The 14,980-nt window shown below is 37.0% G+C and overlaps 1 protein-coding gene across 1 annotated transcript in view; it reads right to left on the bottom strand.

The window, feature by feature from the left end:
* Positions 1-14,745, bottom strand: part of IL12B (interleukin 12B) — a 69,567-nt gene extending 54,822 nt beyond the window's left edge. Inside the window, exon 1 of the mRNA XM_044069915.1 lies at positions 14,658-14,745. Within this exon, the coding sequence (XP_043925850.1) occupies positions 14,658-14,745 (88 nt within the window). The remainder of the gene's footprint in view (positions 1-14,657) is intronic.
* Positions 14,746-14,980: the final 235 nt, after the last annotated feature.

Raw genomic sequence — 14,980 nt, 5'->3', positions numbered from 1 at the left:
GGTAGATGCTAAATACTGCCAGCTTCAGCAATGGGGGTTTTCATGAGAACTAGAAGTCAGATGACCAAAAATGATGTCATTCTGCAAGCTATCTCAGCAGTAATATTTTAGATATTATTTTAAGAAGTCTCTTAGTGAGACAGGGCATTCTGCATTCTGTCTTGGACCTGATATCATTAAGAACCACTCACCACATCATCTGCCTTGCTCTAATAGTAAGTTACTAGGGAATAGTATAATTCTCTTAGTTATATTCAGTCAGGAATGTAGTAAAACTTAGTTTAGATGTTTGTCTTTATTTTTGTGAGCCTGTACTGCAACGTTATTTTAAATAGTTCCTGTGGTTTTGAACTCTGGTGTCACTGTGAATATATATTTAGTATTGTCTTGCTCTTTTATTATTTATTATTAAATATATTTAAACCTTTCATTTTGACTGCTCTGTGTAGAGATATTTAAGTTTTGAGAGTACTTGCATATTTATTTGGTGACTCTGTATGGGCGCGTGTGTGTGTGTGTGTGTGTGTGTGTGTGTGTGTGTGTGTGTGTGCAAATCAAACCTCAAAGAGTGTGTGTGTGTCAGCTACTTGGGCAAGGACACGAAGCACTGGTTGGACAGTGAGGGTGCCGGAGGTCCTGTCTTGGTCACTCAGCTAAGATCTCAACTCTATAGCTGTGCCAGTAGGGAGTCTTGTTAGGGATCTGGAGGAACGGTGAGAAACCAGCCCCGGACTGACTGTGGTCTCTGTGTGCTCTAAAGGAATTTGCACTTGATGCAAAGAGCTGCATGTGGAAATATTGTGTGTGTACCTGTTATCCTCTCAGTGAATATTCCCCACTGTTGCTAGTGGTGAGGATTGAGGATCCTTGATTACTGGTTGGCAGTGGTGGGTCGTCACATATTTTACCCAGCATAAAGAAGCCAAATATCACAAATGTAAACACACAAATGACATTAAATAGATATGAGTGTGCTAGAAATAGATTCATAGGTAAGTACTATGCTAATGGCTGTTTTGTGCCATTTTAAGCTGAACCATTTTTCATTTTTGTGTTTTAATTAACCTATCCCATTTGGTTAGAGACTGGCCTTACCCTTCCTATGGTCAATAATTACATATTGTCCCTAATGAGAATTACTAGAACCATACCATAGATAATTTGAGGGGAATCATTCATGGAAAAAATCATTTAGGAGCTACCTCGATCCATAAGTAGTACAGGGGAAGTCCTGGGGTAAATTTTCTGTTGCCCATCCATAGATCCAAGCTGAGCTTGAATATGAACAGAGATGAACTTTGTTTTATGTTAATGAGGAATCAGTTTCAGAACAGAGATATCCTCTGTGGGCTATATCTGCCCTCCAAACCATTCTGTTGATGTTGCAGAAGGGGTTTGGATCCCTGGACTAAGTATTTCGATGCCAGTTGATTTTCTGATGTGCAGTAAATCCATCAGTATTAGGTTAGAGTATGCCTTGTATACCTTTTATGCCAGACACGTCACTACTTAGTAGTCTGTAGGATACCAAGTATAGTGGCAGGACTTTGAGACGATCTCTATAAGACTTGTTGTTTAGGCCTTGTACCCTTTTAGTAAGGTATGTCTGTGGGCATTCTGATTGTTGCATTCGTCTAGTAGATCCATGCCAAAGAGGGCATTATACACAATGATTAGCCTAAGAGAGCTACTTAAAGGGTATAATGAAATCCCTAGATATAGAACAATCCCCTTTATTTATAAACTGTGTGATACAGAAGGACTTTCTTATAAGAATGGACACATATTAGTCAAAAGTTAAATCACCGTCCACACAAGTTCTCATTCCAAACAACTGAGTTAACTCTTAGGTGTGCATTGTCAATGTGGTAGATCCTTGGCTCCTTATTGAAATCTTGGCACTTGAAATGCTGAGTGCCAGCAAACCAAAAAAAAGACTGAAATCCCAGGAAAAGAGCGAATCTCAAAGATTGCTCTTCTACTTTAAACTTATTTTTTGCAGGGGGCATGTCCCCCGGCACCCTCACACTCCTCTGAACTTATACATACCATCTCTGAGATCACTATAACTTGGAGGAAATGGAATGTCCCAAGAAATGTCCATCTCAGATTTAATATGTGTAAGTATGTTTTTTGGCCATTCAGTCTTCATGTTTCTGTACTTGCTCCAGCGAGTCCCAACATTTCAAATATTTCCCAGTTCCCAGGATAGATGACTTCTAAAAGGATACAGTAAAGACTTTTTTGGCATGTAGTTTCAGTCCATAATTTTGGCACCCGGTATTGATTTGGTTCTAGGCCTTCCTGCAGAATGGCTAAGTCATTGGGGATTCAGTGACAACTCCAAGCTTGTAGTCATCTGGAAACTTAGTCAGCCAGAGCCCTTTGTCATTATTTTTACTTGAGAAAAAGTAGATACCAAACAGGAGAGGTCCCAGAGGAGAACCCTGGGGGACTCCATTGATGACTAGTCTCCTTGTGGAGGTAACTTCCAGATTTTTATTTTCTGCATCTTATGTGTGATACAGTTGGCAATCCAGTGGGTGACACAGGCATTTATTCTCAGTTTATTTAAATGAGGGTAACTGTTAGCTATATCTAATATTTTACTTCCTATTCAGTTAAAGGCTCTCTTCAATAATTTACTGATTGCCTGCTTTATCCAGTTCAGGGTCAAAGAGGCACCTGGCACTCAGTGGGCAGAGTGCAACTAATCCTGAGCTGAATATCAGTCTAGCGTGTGTATATGCACAGACACACAGACACACAGACACACACACACACACACACACACACACACACACACACACACACACACACACACACACACACACACACACACACAAACACTTAAACTGCTTGAAGTATGGTGGATAACCAGTTCTCCTACAGCATGTCTTTGTGATGTGGAAGAAAGAAAACTAGATTACCAGGGAAAACCCATATGGCACAAGGACGATGTACAGAGCTGACACAGAAAGTACCCTATCTGAAAATCAGACTAAAGAACAATGACCTGTGAAGCAGTGTTGCTAACAACTACTACACCCCATTTAAAGTTTTCTGATGTTATAAACCTAGTCAATGTGCTCCATTTTGTATTTTATGTTTATTATCTATACTGCAGAAATACAAGAAAAGATTTACTACTTCTGGATGGAAGGGCAACAGTCTAGAAGTTGCTGGAAAATTCTTGAAATCCTAGCTATATCTCCTTGCATCGCTTTTTCTTTTGTGTATAAAATCATCTCATCTTGAAACTACAAACACAGACATTTCTCAGTATTTTGTTTATAACATAAAAATTACTTTACTTTATGTTTTTTATTAGAAATATAAAACAACTTAAGTTATAAATGCTAACATATAATAAACATTTCCAGTCATTTATCATAGTAATAAGCACATTTTTTATAACTGTCTACTTTTAGACTTATGTCTTTGATTCTTTCTGTATATCAAAAGCTGCTTCTTTGGAGCATTGGATTATTTAGACATAGCGTTTATGGCACGTGTCATATTTCTCTAACATTAATTACATTTTGATTTTCTGTAGTCACTCCATTTTTACTACTAAAAATAAGACCAGTGCAAAGTTCCAGCTATGATCTCTAGCACATTTGTTGGTGAACTAAAATGGTTAAAAAAGAGGGCTTAATCTGTAATCTTCATGAATAACAGCTGAAACACATTGGCCTGATCGTTTAGGCTACAAAGCAGCTCAGTACAGCCACCCTCAAAGAACTGTCACCCTCTAGATGTTGCATTGCATTGCATTTAGGGAAAAAGGGGGTGACCATTATGGAGCTGCTAGCAAATAGTCTGACATGTATAAATAGTTTTAGATATGTCATAAAAGGAAATAAACTATTATGGTAACTGTATTTGCCTAGGGCAGCTACAGCAACATAATGAGTCTGTTTGCTGTGAAACAACTGCAAAAAATCCACTGTTATACCAGCTCTGCTGGCATAAAGTATAAGCCATATAACTGGTTAGCTGCAGTTTAGTATTGCAGAAGTAATTTCCTTGATCATGTTTTTTCCCATAGAGAGTCACTGAGCATGAGCAGGTTATACCTAGTACAACCTGCTTATGTTTGGAGTCCCTGGGTTTACAAATCTTGTTCCAATATATTAATTATGAGCATCAACAGCTGTCATTTCAGGTAAGTGTAATGTTTTGTCCCCAGCACTTTGTCTTCCAGCACTATGTTGTGCTGTCTCTAGCTGATAACCTTTACTTTTTTAACTATAAATGATCTGATGATTTTTTTGCTTATATTTCAAATATTGTGGCCAGTTATTTATCAATGAATATATATACCTGAATTATCTTTATTCCCTCATTTTGTGGGATTTGCCTCCATTTTTGTGCTTGCTATTAATGTGGTCAGGTAGATTAGTTTATCTTAGTCAGTCTAGTACAATGAAATATTGAAATGCTTGTTTTTAAGATCATGTACAGATACGAAGTTTCTTAAGCATTCAGATAAGAACAAAATACATAGTCAACCCTGCCCTTACTAATGTATATATAATTATACCCAATTAAAATGTAAAATATAAATGATGGGCTCACTCTTATGAAGGCCATCTGTAGCCGCTTTCTATTTAGAACCAGATCTAGAAGTCCAGTTGCAAGATATCACTGACTGTGTTAAAAATTCCAAGTCTGGCTCCAATATAAAACAGCATATGGTTAGACTTGCAAATCATGTAAAGTAATTACAAATATACATTATGGGGTACGTTAGACATGGAAATTCTTTTACTATTGTCTACAGAAATATGGAATTTTAGATTAACACTAGTTGTAAAATCCACAGGTAGTTTTTACATAGTTTCTGGTCTCAACCAAGACATGTAATGCAGACATGACTCAACTTCTTTACCCCTTCTAATCACTGTGTTAGTCAATAGCATGGACAACTGTGGCAGGTCTGGATTTCTGCAATTTGATTCTAGTTTAGCACTGTTTATCTTACCTTGTAAACACAAAATGCAAATGCAGCTCCAAAAGGACTTTTTCTTTCATGAAGAGTAGGTCAGAAGAAATGTCCTTACAACAAAGCCAGGCTACTTTTATAATGCTAATATACAACAATGAACTATTCCCATGGCAACAAGCAACCACACAGCTAGTTTTATAATGCCAATTTATTCCCATGAATGAATCTCAGGGCTACAAGCAACCAAATACTTTGAGTTCCACCTTAGCCAAACACTAGTTATTCCCACCACATTGAACTAATTACTACCAAGACTAATGGTTATCCAATAAGTCATTGCCACCTCATCGGTTAGGTGTTTTTAAAACAAGGATCTTACGTTGTTGTGAGTTTCAGTGTAGTTTATTTTACTGTATGAGCTGGCTCTGCATTTTCTGGGCTTTATTCTCTTTTTCTCCACTATGGTGCAACCAGTTCTATATTACAAGATCGAAGCTTTACTTAATCGAATAAGTAAAGCTTGAACTTGTAATATCGAAACTGTAAATTGTCGAACAGCCGATTTTACCCAGGGAAACACTTCCCCTGGCTGTTCTGTGGAGTATGCCCATTTCTCCAATTTGGAGCGATCTCGGAGTTGGTATATTTAGGTAGGGGGGTGTGGGGGGGCATTGACCCCCACATTGTGGGTGTGTGGTGGATGAAGCCCCCCACTTGATTTCGGATGTAAAGTTTTTTTTTTTTTATTCTGGCAAGGGAAGAGTTTCCCTTGGTTGAATCAGCCGTTCAACAATTTTAGCTGTCGATATTATAAGATCGAGCTTTAGTTATTTGATTAACTAAAGCTTCAATGTTGTAATATAGACGCGGTGCAACCATGGAATTGGTATATATATATATATATATATATATATATATATATATATATATATATATATATATATATATATATATATATATATATATATATCTTTGGGGGGTTTGGGGACTTGCCCCAAAGTTATATATACCAACTCCATGGTCACACCATAGTGGAGAAAAGGGGAAGTCTTAGGGGTGTATTTTTATCAGGGGGATTCAGGTGTACTTGCCCCTTGCAAAAAAAAGTTTGTATTTTTTTATTATTTTTTGACAGTATTTTTGAAATTACATTTTCAGTAAATGGTGAGCCAAAGAAGGTAGCTTCAATGGTTTATAAGTAAATCAAGACTAAGAATAAAATATTTTATAATAGCTGAATAATTTTCCTAAAGATGGGTGAAGACTAGTGTATGATATTGGCCTGGTTTTCATTTTTATGGCTGTTCCTGGTGGAGTATGCATCAGGGTCCCACAGCAATTATCATAGGAAAAGCTCATATTGTCAGTAAGGTTGTTAGACTTGATGGAATGCAAGGATAGGATTATCACTGCCAACTACTTAGAATACTGGGGTGACAGTCTGACCACATGTACAAAATGCGGAAAAGGGATTGATGGTGATGCTGACCTGCAACTGGATCTAGCCTGCAAACTTCTAAGTTTATGTAACCATGCAGACACTTCAAGATTCCAGCCAGGATGTTTGTGTCATCTGACATTTTTTATAAGGTTCTTATGACCTTTCACAATGGAAAGTGAAGCAGGTCATTTAGAACAGCCATTTGTAGCATATGGAAGAGTTTTCCCTTCATACATAATCCACAAAACAGTGCTCCATTTTAAAACTTCTCTGAAAAAAAAAATCACCTCTGATTAAAAGTGTCTCATATTAGAGCCTAACACCAAGGCTTCCCCAAACAAGCACTGTATCCTAACTTTTACCTGCAAAAATAAATGGATACAGTTACATATACAGGGCATATGACACTATAGGGACCATATAAGCTCAGCTTTATCTGAGCCGTACTAGTAGTAACAGTGAAGGTTTGCAAATATTTTCCATTACATATTTTCAGAGCTGTATTAATTTGCACTAGCCTTGTCTAATGTAAAACCTGCAGCAGAAGCCTTCCACATTGCACTTCAGGTACTGTTAAAGTATACATGTATTTCTCCATGAAATATTATTGGCTTTATGCATACTTATCTGCAATAAAATGTCATTGGTTTCTGATGCCCAGCTGGACTAACCAAGTTAAAAAATGTAATAAATAAATGTAAAATGGCAAGCAGTAACTTAAATTACTAGATACTGTGCACTGCATGTTCAAATCCTGATACACATACGTTAGCTGTAATTTTCCTTCTTCAGCACACAAGGATTATATTTTCTGCGATATGCTTTATATATTGACACTCTATAACAATATTCTTAATATTATATGGTAAAAAGATGCATGCGTTAGATTATGCATCTGGCATTGTTTCCGGAGAGGGACTATAAAATGCAAATTATATCTGCATTTCCAGAAGAGTTAAAGTCGTTTACTGTCACAATAAAAAGAAACATCATCCTACCAAAATGCATAGAAACTGATAAACATATTGAAACAAAATAATCTAAAATAGAAGTATATAGTTCTGCATATATTTCTGAAAGCTAATGTATTATCTAAAATATCCGATTTGAACTATCTGCCAATTCGCTTAGATGATTAAGGAGACGTTAACGAACGGTTTCCTGTGATTCACTAGTGCAAGGTTCGATTCGCTCATCTTCCATTAACTGACTATGTGACTGTGGCTAAGTCTGTACAAATTCCACACAAATTAGTGCTCTACCCCGGAAACAAATACAGATCAATAAATTGTAAATCGAAACGATCAAGGACTATTTCCCCTAAGTATTAGGTGGTACTCTACACTGACATCTTTCAATAAGAAAATCTGTGCTTTTCTATGATTTACAAAAGTTGGTGCGCTGCATTTATTATGCGCTTGCCACCTCTCACTGGACACATTCAATCCACCTACAGCACTCCGGCAGTGGAAGACAGTTGTTTTATTTTTAACCCGGAGACGCTCAGCTTTCTGTACACCTTCTGCACTCTGATAAATAAATTAGAAGGACTTACCATGCACTCCTGGGATGCTGCTGTTTAGTAGTAGATAGTACACTCCTTCTTCGATGCTCCAGTGTCTGAAACTGTACAAGAACTCCTTCATTTTATACCTGTTGTACGTGAAACAGTTTCACAAACTTTTTCTCTTTAACCTCACTGTGGCTACACTGTAAAATGTGATGCCTTCAGGACAGTTCCCTTTTGTGAACTGGGTAATAGGCGAAAAAAATCCTATGATGCTCAGGGTACTTTTTTTCCAGAGGGAAAGTGAGCTCATTCAGCACCATATTCAGTTTGCTTCCCTGTTCGTATTTTCCAATTGCAGTTAATAAAAAGTGACCCAGTTTGTGAGATGGTATCAGGTTTAGAGACTTACCCACATAATCAGATGAAAAATAATGAAGAAACTTTATTTATATTACCACCTTAGTTCTGATTTTGGCAATTTTTAATGTGTGTAGAGAGTATGTATGTGTATATATATATATATATATATATATATATATATATATATATACACACACACACATATATATATATATAGAGAGAGAGAATTACACACACACACGTAATATATATATATATATATATATATATATATATTCATACATACATAATTTATATAATTTTGTGTGTGCGTTAGAAAATATTGCAGCAACTATTACAGTATGCCTTGATATTATTCTAAAACAGTATCAACATTTTCAGTTTTACAACTAAGAATCTTTACTGAGAATCTTTATTTTGGTGTGCAGTAAAGATATTTGTATTAGATGAGCGTATGGCTTAACCCCACAGAATATCACATTTCTGAAAGAATGCCACACTTTGAGCATATACTTTATAAGTGGGTCTGGATATTGGATCAGAGACTGTCGCACCAGTCTTGTTTGCTGTAATCTTAATGGGACCCTCCTTAGAATCACACACACATGTCCACCTATATTCACTGCTGCTGGCGCTGGGATATGATTTTGTATATTAAATGTCTGTCCTTGAACTTGGGCTCTTGTGACGTTGTCACTGACACAAGTTGCGCCAGTTTTTCAAGATTTAAGATTTAGGAGAGTCTATAATGGGTACTTACGTATTATCTCAACCACATTTCCGCACTGCCATAATTCATTATGTGTGTGCGGAAACAGGTCTCCTAACCTAAAAAGGGGTCTGTAAAGAAGTAACCCTTACTCTGTCACAGTGGGTATGACCCAGGAAGAGGAGTAAGGGTAAAACTTTATACTTGGGGGTGACGCTCCTCATTGCTCTTGTAACTCCACAATAGCTGAATTTCTCAATAAGGTGTTATCAAAAGAAAACCCTGTCACATAATACACCCTGTTACCATATGAAACGTTCAATCTACCAAGGACAAATTTCATAATACTTCAGTAGAAATGACCGCATTAAACAATGTAAACTGTTATTCAAAGTATTTTGGACGGCTCGGTTAAAATATAATGGACTGCTGTACAGCAGTGGTTCAGAAGTTGTAAGGCAACGGGGTTGATAACTGGGGTGAGCTATGATCAGAAGTGTACGTAGCATTTTTAATAAATTAAACTGCTTCTTTTTCCACACAATGGTGTAGCTACTTCGATAATTCGTAACTCCCGACATTCTTGACACCGGTTTTATGCAGTCGTTATGTATAAAGGAAGGTAAAGGACTAGTTAGATGCCAATGAGGAATTTGCTTTAGGATTTTTTTAATTCATTTGTAGGGTTACCACCTGTCCCACTTTGCGAGGGACAGTCCCTCTTTGGGCAGTTGTGCCCTGCAAAAAAACTGAACAAATGGCAAATGTCCTGATATCTTAGGACAAAAATATTTCCTATATTTTCTTTAATAGTTGCATAAAACAGTTATTTTGTATCTGAAACACCAAAATATTATAATAAACAGAATAAGCAACTCAAATGATACAAGAATAAGTTTGTATTCTGGCAAAAGGTGAATTTCTGTCCTTTGTACTGGCCGTGGGTATGTTTTGCCCTGCAAAATCTGACGTTCCTACCAAAAATGTCCCACTTTGGGCATTTGAAAAGGTGGCAACCCTATTCATTTGTCAACTGGGTAAACCCACCACGAACAAATCTCTTCTTAAAGGTGACCCTGGAACACTAATCGTAAGTCAGACTTCTAACTGTATATATTTTAGTGGTAGGTACCTATTTTCAGGTTTGATCAACCTGTTCACATGCTGCACCGTTTTGGAGATTCTAATTTCAGATTTGATTTACCCTGTCACATGATTTTGTACCCCCACATATACACAATTCTTAACCTGCTTATGCTACAAAACCAACATACTAGCGGCACCAGTAATTTAAAGAAATAAGTTAATATTCCTTTTTTCAGAAACAAAAATAAATGACTTTGTAAGATAGAATTTCTACGATACCCATCGCTATAGCCTGCATAGCTCTCAACCTTCCATCTCCAAAATGAGGAACACTAGCCCTCATAACGTGGGAACAAATGGGCAAAATGTGGAGCATGTACTAATAGTTTACTAACAAACTTCAACTAGGAAAGTCATAAGATGGTCAAAAATGCTGGTTGTACTTACAAAAATATCTTTTTTTGTTTCTATTTATCATGGAAATCAGCAAAAAAAAAAAAAAAAAAATCCTAACACTGAATGTGTTGCAGACTCTTTCAATGTAGAACTTCAAGGAACATGAACTTTTTAAGACCCTAAATGAGGTACTCTCCTCGTAATGAGGTGCACTTGAGAGGCATAATAGTCTGGCGATTTTACTGTGTTTTGATAACATGTTTATATTTTTGCAACTTTTTTTTCACTCCCTGTTTTTAAACATATATTTCTGAGTAGTATTCCGGGAGTCTACTGGAAACGAGACGAGCTACTTGTAATTCCATATTCAAATCTAGTGCCCTAGATTTATTTCTGGATGTGCGTTATCTTTCTAGATCCTTTGCACCTATTTTAAACGTGTGCAGGGTGAGGAGGTATGGGTTTTGCTAAAAACTACACAACCGGTAAATGGAGGCTGAGAGGATGGCCTACCACTACATGGCATGCTCAAACATCCTAAAATAATGTGAGTAAAGATAATTAAAAACAGAAGCACGTTTTAATATATTAAGTCAGAAAGCTGAAAAGTAATACGTGTTTTAAATGTTATAAAGGCACAACTTTATTTGTATTATTTGTGTAGTAATGCTCATGTTTCTATCGTAAGCTCGCACATTTAAATGTTGCAGAACTATGGCGAGACAAAATAACGGATGCTTTTGAAAAACAAATATGCATACACACACTTTGACAAATATGTGTGAAGCACTAATTTGCATGTAGTAGACCCAAAAAATAGTGAAGTACTTCAGTTGTATTGTACGTAGCGGGAGAAACTTCTGTCTTTGTGTTGCTGCACGTCACATTATTACTAACGCCTTGTTATGGCTTTTTGATATTTCTTTATATGTGATTTTTGTCTATGTTATTTGAAAACAGTATAGAAACTTAAGCCAAACGAATAACAATCAGTTCCGATTAACTCTTTCAAGCATACCTCCCAACCTCTTAAGAGCAAGAAATCTGGACAAAGCCATAAACAGAAGTGGGACAAAGGCCTAAAAATAGGTAACATTTTTGGAGATATTGTAGTTGAGGGCCTCACCAGTTAGTTTCCCCGCAGAAGTGGGCATGTCGCAAATTGAGTGACAACCCGGTCTGCATATTTCAATTGCTCATGTGTACATGATATGAAAATATTAAATGTACACAAACAGTTAATACAGTATCACCCAAGAAAGCTGTGCTTAGTAAAAGGTCCTGCCAATGATACTGAGGAAGAGTCGGCTGTGAGTGACACCTGCACCAAAAAAAAAAGAGTCAGTTTGGACATGAATTGGGACAGTGAATCATCGCATTCCGACTCTGACAAAGAGAACTATAATGCTACACAGTAAAAAGCCTGATGACATGTTTTGACGGTTTCGTTTCTTTGCTGATTAAATTATATATTATTAGTGCAATAAAACTTGTCAATTACAGATGTTGGTAAACAGTTTACTGTTATATTTACTGTCATATTACAATGTCAGTGCACTTTTTCTTTGGTTGTATATTCGGTGGGAATGCATATTCATGAATGACATATCGGGGGGGGTGGGTTTTGGGCGGGGCTTGCTACTGCGCATCTGGTGAGGCCCTCAACTACAATATCGCAGACAAGTTTTATTCCACTAATAATATATACTATAATCAGCAAAGAAATGAAACCGTCAAAACACATGTCATCAGGCTTTTTATTGTGTAGCATTATAGTTCTCTTTGTCAGAGTCGGAATGCGATGGTTCACTATCCCAATTCATGTCCAAACGGACTCTTTTTTTTTTGGTGCAGGTGTCACAGCCGACTCTTCCTCAGTATCATTGGCAGGACCTTTTACTATGAACAGCTTTCCTGGGTGATACTGTATTAACCGTTTGTATACATTTAATATTTTCATATCATGTATGCACGAGCAAATGAAATATGCAGACCAGGTTGTCACTCAATTTGCGACACGCCCACTTCTGCGCGAAACTAACTGGTGAGGCCCTCAATATCGACAACTTGTCAATTACAGATGTTGGTAAACAGTTTACTGTTATATTTGCTGTCATATTACAATGTCAGTGCACTTTTTCTTTGGTTGTACATTCAGTGGGAATGCATATTCATGAATGACATATCAGGGGGTGGGTTTTGGGCGGGGCTTGCTACTGCGCATCTGGTGAGGCCCTCAACTACAATATCGTCAAATTTTTAAATATTGCTCTTACAAACTTAGAAAGTTGATAGAACAAAATGTGTTGCATTAGCATGAATTTTCTGTAGGGTATGAAGTCTAAAACACAATTGTCTGTCATTATTTTCTAACTTCAATTTGTAATGATTTGCCTCTAATTTGCCAGAAAACCACACTTTTGTGAAAAATGGAACAAAAATATAAGGAAAAATTCTGGACATTCTGTGAAAATATGTACAGGTGAGATGTATTTTCAAGCCTGGTGATTTGCAATCAGGACATTTACTTCTCTATACTTGCCCAGTTACCTGTATATGTAGGTACTAGCAGAAACTGTGCATATGTTATGTCTGTCCAATCTGCATTGCCAGCATATTATGCTGTGAGCGTGTGTGTGTACACACGCATACACACATGCGTGCATGCATGCACACACACTTTTTAGAGCAATCATGTTTCTGTTCTCATTTATCCATGTCCTTTGGTCATATTTCTCCTCCACTGAGCATAAGAAGTTACAGCAGATTCAGAAAAAGAAGCGTATATTATAGGTTCATACCTCTTAACTGTTCCTGATTTTGACTCAAAGGTCAACCCCTAATTCCTCTAAACACTGGTGACTTTTGTAGAAAAGGTGGTAAATTGCACATATTAAATAATGACAATGATTAGAGAACTGCTTTTCTTCAGAAAACATATATTTATTCATATTCTCTTATTCTGTCAGTCTCAAGTTAATAGTACTAATATTTTTAAGTGTCCTTGAATTGTCCTCGATTCTGTTGAGATTTGTCCAGATTACCCTACCTGACTCATACCTCTCAACCTCTTAGTGCTAGAAATCTGTACAAAGCCTGACAAAATTATAGGATCATAGAATTATAGGAAGTTACTAGGCTAATGTCCTTAGGGCCATTACAAGCCTAGCCAAGTTCTACCCTTATTTCCACATCAGCACCTATTGCCCCTGTCCAAGAAGGACACAGGTAGAACCCTTGGAGTGAATTTACAGTCACCCATCCAATCGTCCAGATTGCGTTTGAAGAGGGTCAATGAGTTGCTCTGTTTGACATGAAGTGGGAGTCTGTTCCAAAGGTGAGGTAACCTCTGGAAGACAAATTTGTCCCTCCAGCAGGTTCTATTAATGTCACATACCAGGATAAGGTCTTTAGAGTGAGTAGCCCAAAAATAAGGACGATTTTGCTCTTATATACTTAGAAAGTTGCTACAATAACAGAGTTTGTGTTAACATGCATTTTCTAAAGGATTTGAAGTCTGAAACTCAAATGCATATCATTATTTAGTGATTTCAGTTCTCAGATAATCCTAGCGATTTTCCAGAAAATCTCAAGTTTTATGAGGAACAAACCAAAAATATGAGGCAAAAATCTGGACAGTTGAGAGGTATGCTAACTGTGGTTAATGATAGGGAAACTGCTGGAATGTATGTTTTAAATAAGTGTAATTTGAAGAAGAAAGCAGGCAGAAGAATAATGAAAAAGATTATATAAGGGCAAGCATCTTAGCACTATGCCTAAATCTCAGCAAATGATAGGTATATCTGCCGTATCATTCTTTCTCTCCTTCCTTCTTTCTTGCAGATTTTTGTATGTCTGTAATATTTTGCACATATGAAACAAGAGTGTTTTCCTTTGTTCTCTTCGGTATTCCAGGCACTACTTACTCAGACAAAACTCTGGACCCTGAAACTGCTGTATTATTCAATACATTGCCTAAATCAATTGTTGAGTTTCCTGAAAGGTGCACATTAACAATATAACCTTATTGTGAGTGCAAGGGCACTCTTAGTAGGCAGAGAAGGGAGGAGGGCAAGCAATTTATGCTATCAGGAGCCAGTTTTAAGCAAAGGGTTTTCAAAGCCATATGACTGATAGGATGATATTCATTCTAATTAACAGGAAAAACTTTGTGTCTCCTGAGAACTGAATAGATGAGACCAACTTGCAAGGGTTTCAGTGATACAACGACAAAGAGGAACTTCAGGATTCCTCATGGTGGCTGTGACCCACTTCTCTTTCTGAAAATTCATTATGGTTAACCTTAATGGAAGTTTCTAAGTGTTTACATTTTTTCCAAAATTCCCTCAGAGGCAATCACCTAATAAAACAGGAGATTGATTAAATGTTTTCTGGCAGACTGTGACCTATGACCAGGACATCTGTGAAAAGTCTGAATGTTCAGCACGGGGCCCCAAAAGCATTCCTAAGGACCCCTACCTAATGGTGCTCCTTGCCTGAACATAACACACAGACTGACACTCATAA

This window comes from Protopterus annectens, chromosome 4.part0 (assembly GCF_019279795.1).
Source record: "Protopterus annectens isolate FY-2018-M chromosome 4.part0, PAN1.0, whole genome shotgun sequence".
Classification (NCBI taxonomy): domain Eukaryota; kingdom Metazoa; phylum Chordata; order Ceratodontiformes; family Protopteridae; genus Protopterus; species Protopterus annectens.
Note: the sequence above shows the minus strand (reverse complement) of the source record. Positions and strands in the feature narration are given on the sequence as shown.